Source organism: Rutilus rutilus (assembly GCF_951802725.1).
Source record: "Rutilus rutilus genome assembly, chromosome: 7".
NCBI lineage: Eukaryota > Metazoa > Chordata > Actinopteri > Cypriniformes > Leuciscidae > Rutilus > Rutilus rutilus.
The window spans coordinates 24917493-24926885 of record NC_140221.1 but is presented as its reverse complement, the minus strand read 5'-3'; the positions used below and the strand labels follow the sequence as shown (position 1 = coordinate 24926885).

At 34.9% G+C, this 9393-nt stretch overlaps 1 protein-coding gene across 1 annotated transcript; it reads right to left on the bottom strand.

The window, feature by feature from the left end:
* Nucleotides 1-63: 63 nt before the first annotated feature.
* Nucleotides 64-2515, bottom strand: LOC311293918 (uncharacterized protein). The gene is made up of 5 exons (XM_084414485.1): nucleotides 2329-2515; nucleotides 1646-1810; nucleotides 1411-1512; nucleotides 1113-1328; nucleotides 64-554 (listed from the first exon to the last, which is right to left on the bottom strand). The coding sequence occupies exons 1-5, from the start codon at nucleotides 2347-2349 to the stop codon at nucleotides 144-146; spliced, it is 915 nt and encodes a 304-aa protein (XP_084270611.1). The 5' UTR covers nucleotides 2350-2515; the 3' UTR covers nucleotides 64-143.
* Nucleotides 2516-9393: the final 6878 nt, after the last annotated feature.

Here is a 9393-nt window from a genome sequence, read left to right as displayed (position 1 = left end):
AGGTAAACCGCAACTGTGACATGAAGTTCTTATGAATGTTAGTGTATTCAATCATGCATTTCCTTGGTCGTGTTTTATAATTTAATTCCTTCTTTGTCCAGTACTTGGTTTTTCTTTCTTCAAGGTTTTTCTTCATGTGTTTTTCAGTATTTGGCTTGGAGCACAGTGTAATCTCGTGCCAATCTGCTCAAGTACCGTTCTAGATCTCTCAGTATCACGTACCCTCTCAGATGCTGAATCCAAAGTGACTCCCCTGCTGTTGTGGTCTGCTGGGTCGAGGTGAGCGTCGATGCCCGGGTGGGTTGCAGGAGGCTAACAGTGCTCTTCTCTGTCGCTGAAGTCAATCCTCTGTCGGCAGAGTTCAAGGTCTGAGGTGATTGTACGGTGAAGTGTGCGGAGCTCCGAGGGTTAACAGTGGGTCTTGGGCTCTGGACCTTTCTGGTGCTGTCTGTGGAATGATGCATGCTGGGAAACGGAGTGGACGATGAAGTTGAGTGTAGGGGATGGAGAAGTGGCGATTTTGTGGATGCAGACACCTGTGTGATACTCTTCAACTGCAGATAGAGAGAGAGAGAAACAAGAGTCAGTCTGTTGTTTTGTCCGAAAAGGCTAGATTTCTTTTGGTAACACTATAATAACTCAGTCGGTTTGGCAAACCGTATAACCTTATAAATACTTAACAGATCATAAATGTTAGAAATAAAGATTTAAAGAATTATTATTATTATTATTTTTTTTTATTTATATATATATCTGACCCTGGATTTAGAATATTGCAATATTAGTAATAATAATCTCAAAGTAACCTAGAATCAAGAATTGGACTGTATAAGGTCTACCAGTCAGAAAATGATCACACGGATATCACGAGGCAGACCAGACAAATATGACTAAAACTGACATTATTGTTCTTATTCTTAGATTTAATTATATCACAAATATTTTCTATATACCCTATAAAAAAATCCCCTTGGGATTTTCATAAATATTCTGGTAAGAGCCCCTATGTTTTGCAACTTTAACGGGAGCACGATGAGTAAATCATCAGAGTTGTGAAATGATGTGTCAATGGCTGGGACGGTGTAGCGTATCTAACAAGTCTGCACTTGTACCTGTGAGTTGACTTGTCTCATTAGATCCCGCAGATCTATTTGCAGACTGACAAAACTTTGGCTCAAGGTGGGCTGTGACCTTCCTCGTTTGCCTCTTCTCTGCTCTCTTCTTGCTTTCGTCGCATCTCTTTCTCTCTCAAACTGCTGCCGTTGTCTTTCCAGGTGAGTCCAGAAAGTTTGGAGGTAGTGAGAGGCCAAACGCAAACGCTCAGTGTCCTGAACCGAACAAAACTGTTAAAACATTTCCTCATGCAGTAAACCAACTTAAATACTACGTGATAAAGATATGCGTGCACACCTGCATGTGTAGCCAGGTCTGATAACTGACAGTCACCGTGGGTAGTGTACTCAGCTTCAGGTCTCCGTGCTCAAAGAGCTCGCCACCAAACACCTGCTGTTTCTGTCAATAAATCACATGGTGTGGAACTTTAGATACAAACTGAATCATCATAACACTAAAATAAAATAATAAAACAGTACAAATCGGAATGTTGGCGTTAATTACTATAGAAGATATGCATTAGTTCTCTTACGTATCGGGACAGCAGTTGTTGGACGCTGGCGCGGACAGTGCGCGTGAGGCGCAGTGAATTGGAGAAGGACAGCGCTCCTCTGTGGCCGAGAGGCGAAGACGTATTTGTAGACACCATACACATGAGGATGAGGATGCAAAAAAGAGTCTGACATCGCCCAAACATCTGGGAGAATGGAGAGTGAAACCGTTAAATCATTCAAAGTTGTGATATCTCGTATATTAGATAGGCTTCAGTTATGTTTCATGAGACACAATATGGTTATATCACAGTTTGGGCTAATTCGCCAGCTTTTTTCATATTTGCAAATCATGTTTCACGTCAGAAAACCGCAGTAGCCTACTGTCCTGCATAACTAATGTGGATATTATGTCTAGAGTTAAGGTACTTTGAATTACATGCGCTAAACAGACCTTACAGGCCTATATCAATAAACACACAAAAATGTTTTCAGTCTATGTTGTCAGTGATGCTGTCAAACACGTTTACAACCAGTTGCCTACCCAATATTGATGATTAACCAGGATCGATAGTGATCAAATAAGTGATCGTCTTATTTAAATGAAAAACATTTTAACATTAAATTGCTTATTATCATTTTAACAATTAAAATAAATCGCCTGATGTTTAGTTTCTGGTAATTAGTTTTTGGTAAAAAAAGTTAAAAAGATATCGGCTCTTACCTCCGTTTGAATATTTGACATATTAGACCTTGATTGTTCAGTCGTCGTCAGTGATTTGAGATGATGATGCACCAGAGATTTTATCTTATATATTCTCTCTGTATGTCGTTTCGGTTTCGTTTTTTTTTTTTTGGGAATGCCAGTGTTTGTTCTTCTTTTTCGGCCGTTCCAAGAAATACAGTATAGTCTTGAAGATGGTACAGTGTTTGAATGTATATTGTAAGCCTTTAAAAGCTATATATATATATATATATATATATATATATATATATTACTATATATATAGCCTATATTACACCCACACCCACACACACACACACATGTTCTGTTGGTGTATGGGTTTGGGTTAGTCTTTAAGGGTTTGCAATTATCTGTATAAAAAACAGTAGACGTCTATGTTATATCCTTATTTAGATAAAGCATTTTCTGTGTGTGGGTGTGAGTGTGATATGTTAGTCACCCAAAGTCTGAAAGACAATCTGCATGTTCAGATGATATCAGTTTTGTCATTCAGCATCTAGTAACATAATCCAACCAAATCATAATCTAGATGTGAAATTTTACTTGGAGATGTTCTGCTGTCCCCTCAGGGTGATGGTGCTCAGATTGTGATTTCACCACTGTAACTCATTTCTTATTGGTTAAACTGATGGTGTTACATTGAAATGACAGCTAAACAAAAATTAAACCAATATAGAGACATTGAAGAAAAAAAAAAAGAATCTTTATGTACTAATAATTACATTAATTATTTGATAGTGTTTTCACATTGAATTTATATTTTAAAAATACCTGCATCTGTAATTCATTTCTGTAATTACATCTATAATTGCACTGTTGACCACTGTCTTACCCCTTAACCCACCTATAAACCTAACCATACCACTAAACCTGTCCCTGACTTGAATCCCACCTCAATACACACAATAAGTAGCCTACATTTAACAATTTAGTAAAGACGCCTATAAAGTGTGGCCCTAAATTAGGGTGTATAGATGCAATTGACAGAATATAAGTTAATAATATATACAAAATAAAATTTCAAAGCATCAGTTTAAAGATGTTAAATATTCATTTATATATATTCAAAACAAATTTCACTGATACGCTCTCAAAATAGACTTGTACATCTCACATCATGGAGTGATTTCAAACATGTTGCAGAAAATGGGTCAGCTGACGTGAAAATAAAACAACAAGCATGCATAAATGTGTGGGGTGCTGTTACATAAAATCATATTTTACATTTTACAACCAATGAAGTCTGTTTCATGGAAACTTACACGGCAGTCCCTGTGGGGAAGACCCTCTCATGCTAGTCTCTGTCTCTTTCTGAGTTACTCAACTGCTGTTTTCTACATGAGAATGAAATTTCTGTTTTGCCCCATGACCAGCTAGGCCGTACATTCACAAAAAGTACCTTCTTAAGGAGACCACAATATCTGTAAATTTGAAACATCTTTATTAAAAAACACACCTAAACATCATGGCTTCACATGCATTGCACCCTTATATCGCCTGTACATACAGTACCAGTCAAAAGTTTGGAAACATTACTATTTTTAATGTTTTTGAAAGAAGTCTCTTATGCTCATCAAGCCTGCTTTTAAAAAAAACAGTAATATTATGAAATATTATTACAATTTAAAATAATGGTTCTCTTTTTAATATACTTTAAAATGTAATTTATTTTTGTGATGCAAAGCTGAATTTTCATCAGCAAGTACTCCAGTCTTTGGTGTCTTATGATCCTTCAGAAATCATTCTAATATGATGATTTATGATCAATGTTGGAAACAGTCGTGCTGCTTAATATTTTTTTTATAACCTGAGATACTTTTTTCAGGATTATTTGATGAATAAAAAGTTCAAAAGAACTGTATTTATTTAGAATAGAAATCTTTTGTAACAATATACACTACCGTTCAAAAGTTTGGGAACAATAACTATTTTTTTTAAAGAAATTAGTACTTTAATTCAACAAGGATGCGTTAAATTGATAAAAGGTGATGGTAACGATTTATATTGTTAGAAATGTTTTTATTTTGAATAAATGCTGTTTTTATGAATAAATGCTGTTAACGTTTTACTCATCAATGAATCCTGAAAAAAGTATTCCAAAAAAATATATTAAACAGCACAACTGTTTCCATCATTGATAATAACTGAGTATCAAATCATCATATTAGAATGATTTCTGAAGGATCATAAGACACCAAAGACTGGAGTACTTGCTGATGAAAATTCAGCTTTGCATCACAAAAATAAATTACATTTTAAAATATATTAAAAAAGAGAACCATTATTTTAAATTGTAATAATATTTCATAATATTACTGTTTTTTTTTTTTTTTTTTTTTTTTTTTTTTAACTGCAGGCTTGATGAGCATAAGAGACTTCTTTCAAAAAAAATTAAAAATAGTAATGTTTCCAAAATTTTGACTGGTACTGTATCTGCAGTATAGCACATCTTTTTTCTCCCCTTTTTTGTCTTTTATAATTCTAGCACTTTAGAACTGATCTATCTGATTTTGTAATTTGTCTGCAATTAAAATGTTGTGCACATTTATAAACCTTATGTACTATATGCTATAAAAATGAATGAAATCATTAGATTGCTGAAGAATCTTTTAGAAGAATTTTGTTCTCTTCAGGATTTTCTGCTGCTTATGGAAATGAGAAGAGGTTTATTCATAATGTAGATGTTTTTTCTTTGTTTGCTTTTTACAGTTCTTCAAAACATTTTTTGACTTGCATGCAAATCAGGAAACAGTAGGTAAACTGGTACAATTCAGTCTTAGCGCATGCATCACAATTTGTTTTGAGGAACAACTGAATTTAACTATTTAACATACCAAAAAAAAAAAAAAAACAGCAGTTTTAAAAGAAAATCCTCTGGGCTGTTCTTGTACATTCCCTTTACTTTCTTTCAGTCTGTCTAAGCTGGGATATCCTTATACTACAAAACTTTTTTTTTTTCGCTCTCTCTCTTTTTTGAGGGAATATCCATTCTAACAACACACAGCGATTTCATTATTTCATTTGCTGTGAAAACATAGAATGTTAGACATGCATCATGGTGTCACTGGATGTTTAGGTAATCACATGACCATCGTTTAACAGAAGGTGCCACGCATTCTGATCACTGCTGTTATGCAAGATGACATATATAGATTACAGTGAGTGTGTGAGTAGAAATGCTGAGGTTTATTTGGTGATGCAAATCCGCAGTTGCACCACATGAGCGTATCACTTCATGTTTTTCTCCATTAGCAGTAGTTTTGGGTTGAGCAACACTTCCTTTCTCCAGTGCTCTCGTTCTCTCTCTCTCTCTCTCTCTCTCTCTCTCTCTCTCACTCCGTCACTCTTCTCTCTGTCATTCTTCTCTCTGTCATTCTTCATTCTGTCTCAGACAATTAACTTCACTTGAGAGAGTAAAGACTGGAAGGACCACAAAACCAGTCACATGGGTCAATTTTCTAAAATTGAGATGTATGCATCATCTGAAAGCTGAATAAATAAGTTTTCCATTGAATTATGGTTTGTTAGGACAGGGCAATATTTGGCCGAGATACAACTATTTGAACATCTGGAAAATGAAAAATTCGAAACATTGAGACAATCGCCTTTAAAGTTGTCCATTTATGTTTGCGATTGTGCTGCATTCACTCACAAAAATAAATGTTTTATATATTTACGGTAGGAAATTTACTAAATATCGTCATGAAAACATGATCTTTACTTAATATCCTAATGATTTTTCACATAAAAGAAAAATGGATCATTTTGACCCATACAATGTATTGTTGGCTATTGCCACAAATATACCCGTGCGACTTGTGACTGGTTTTGTGATCCAGGGTCACGTATACTTCTACAGCATTTACAGTACAATACTTCTACAGCATTTATTATTCTCAGCTAATGTTATTCTCAACATTTACTACAGCATTGGGGCCCGGTTGAGCCCGAACAGGGCTAAGATAAAGCCAGGATTAGGCCTTGGTTAGGCCTTTACTTGTCTGAGAAACTGGTATTAAAATCAAAAGTTGTATCTGTTAACATTGGTTAATGCACTGTAAACTAACATGATTAGAAATGTTTTAGTAACTCACGACAAAGGTCACTAACAAAGATTAATAAATATAAAAAATATATTGCTTATTGTTCGTTCATGTTAACAAATGAGACCTTACTGTACAGTGTTACAAAAATAAAATAATTCTCATTGAAAATATGCATGGTTTTTAGAATGTCTTAGTATTTGGTTTGTCCATCTTTTGCTTCATTGGCAGCAGTATTAGAGCTGCATGAACTTTGTGTAAAACCTGGTGATCATGTAATGCAGCATGTTTATTAAATGATTATTTTTAGAAATGAACTTAATTTGATTAGTGGCCTAGAAATAGTGTAGAGTCAGAAATATTTATGATGAAATATTATTTATTAAATATTTATTACATCATTGCATTTCTTTGTTTGAAAAATTTTAAGATTTTTAATTGTCCAAGTTTTCTAAATTTTGAGTGCCAGATTATTCATATGGTTTCAGACTTCTGAAACCCAATGTGTACTATAGCACTGGTATTTTTTTATTTTTTTGGGCCTTATGCCTCCTCTACGCAAGTGTAGCAGACAATGTCATGTTTCTTCCTGGTAATCCCTTGATTGATCCTCTGTGTGTGGGGGGGCAAGAACAGAGAAGTAAAGGGCAGAAACCACAAGGGTGGAGGCGGAGCAAAGCGGTGATGTACATTTTGTCATTTCTTGTTGCATAGTGGTGAGTCGTGGGAGGGGGTAGTTCTCAAGTCACAGACACCCACACAGTTTTCACAGGGGGTCACGATGTCTACGGGCACTTATGACTCACATGACTGTTCATGCATGAATAGGTAATTCAGAACATACACATGTTATACTCACACAGTTACTATTTTAAGTGGATTTAATGCGGGCGAAGCCATGCGTTTGCATAGCATGTTACAATATAAACAACATGAGACATAAACACACTTTTGATTTCAACTTCCCTCCTGATATGTTTCCGGTAGTTCTTCCTCATTTATTTTTTCCAGTAGTGTGTCTACTTCTGTCTTGCTGTCATTCTAAGTCCTGACTCATCCAATACTGTATATTAATTTTCCTTATGACACATCAGTTTTGTTACATTTCTCCGCTAAAACATGTGGTCTCACTTCTCTCTCTTTCTCTTTCTCTCTCAATTTCTTTCTCCCCCTTTTTATTACTCAACTTCTTTTACCTTTATCCTCATTTTTTTGGATGTTTTAAACTGCATTTTTGCCAAGTTGGGCTGTCAGGACATTCGATCCAGTGCTGCAATATTTATATGAGCAACCCAATCCTTAACCAATGCCATTATGTTTTAGTTTTTTTTGTCAAGTGGACTAAATGAGTTTAATGGCCATCAAATGAGATCAGTCAGTATATATTCTGGTTCCGATATCATCTTCTGTCTGGTATCACAACGTCTGGCTTGTCTCTGAAAGTGAACTAAAGACACTCAGACAAACACAGTCAGACAAACTCTCTGATATCAAATGTAGTTATTAATTAATGCTAAACACTACTACGGATAATAATATTAATAATATTAGTAAACATTTTATTGGTCAAGAAAAAAAAAACATATCTCCACAACTACACTTTAAAAATCATTGTTGGTTTAACTTAACAGGTTGCCTTTAATTTCATTGAAATAAAAAATTTGAGTTAATACAATGAAGGAGACTGGTTTAATAAATAGAAACCCAATATATATAATGTTATCTGAACCACATGAATTATCTAAGTTGATTTGACAAAAGAAAACAATTGCGATAACAAATCATAGAGAGAGAGAGAGAGCAAATAACAATACTTGATCCTGTGTAATCTTTGATCTGATACTGGATTCCTAAAAGTGATCCCAGATCCCAAAACTGCTAAACATGCCTTAGCTAAACTATGAGATGTTGTTGATAAGCACCTTCAGTCCCAGAGAAAAGTGTCCTGCATGCTCAGTGCCTGATGAACGAGGCCGAAACCCCTTGAGTCTCCAGTCTGCACACATTTAGAAGTCGATCAGGGGAAAAGGGGCTGTTGCTTTCAAATGATCCACAAGATGGCAATGAAAACCTAAAGCTATCGCTGATATTAGAATATTAGAAGGCCTCATTTTATATGTTTTTGGGCTGATTCTCCATGGGCCAGCTGCAGACCTCTTGATAGACCTTTTACATTCATTCACTTTACATAACAATATAAACATGCATATATATTATTTGTACAGTTAGTGTTGCAAAAAAGAGACACACTTAACCAAAGTTACAGGAAAAACATTTCTGAAAACAATTATTTCCAATTGTCGGGTTAAGTTGAAGTACCTCAGATGCATTCAAGGACAAATTGTGAGCAGTTATTAAAAAGTTATATTATACACTGTAAAAAAAAAAATTCATTTCATTATTTTCATTATTTTTTCTTTTGTCAAATCAACTTAGATAATTAATGTGGTTCAGATAACATAATTTTTTGAGTTTCTGTTGATTAAACCAGATCAATTCATTGTATTAACTCAAATGTTTAATTTCAATTAACTCAAAATTGTAAGGCAACCAGGTAACTTACTTTTTTTAAGTTAAGCCAACAATACTTTTTTTTACAGTGTAATAATTAAATATTGATATGTGGAAAATGTTCTGAGCATGGTGGTAAATCTCTCATTCAGCAGACAACGATTCAGTAACTGGAACGTCCGGAGAGGAGAGAGATCACAAAGGCAATGCGTGCTCGATCAATGGTGTAGAGATGAGGTTGCATTTCGAAATGAAGATTTAGCTTTGCCTTTAAAATGTGATTTTGATTTTCCTTCTGGTTTGATGTTCCCTTTTGCCTAGAAAACAAGACCGCATCAAGCAGCGAAAGCAAATAAACAAAATTTCACCAAGTATCCCGCATTGACTCCAGCAGAACGGAGCTCACAAAGGTGAACATCTGGGCTCACCACACATAGATGGTCAACTCCTCTTTTGGTATTCATTACATATATTATGCTTTCATCTTAAA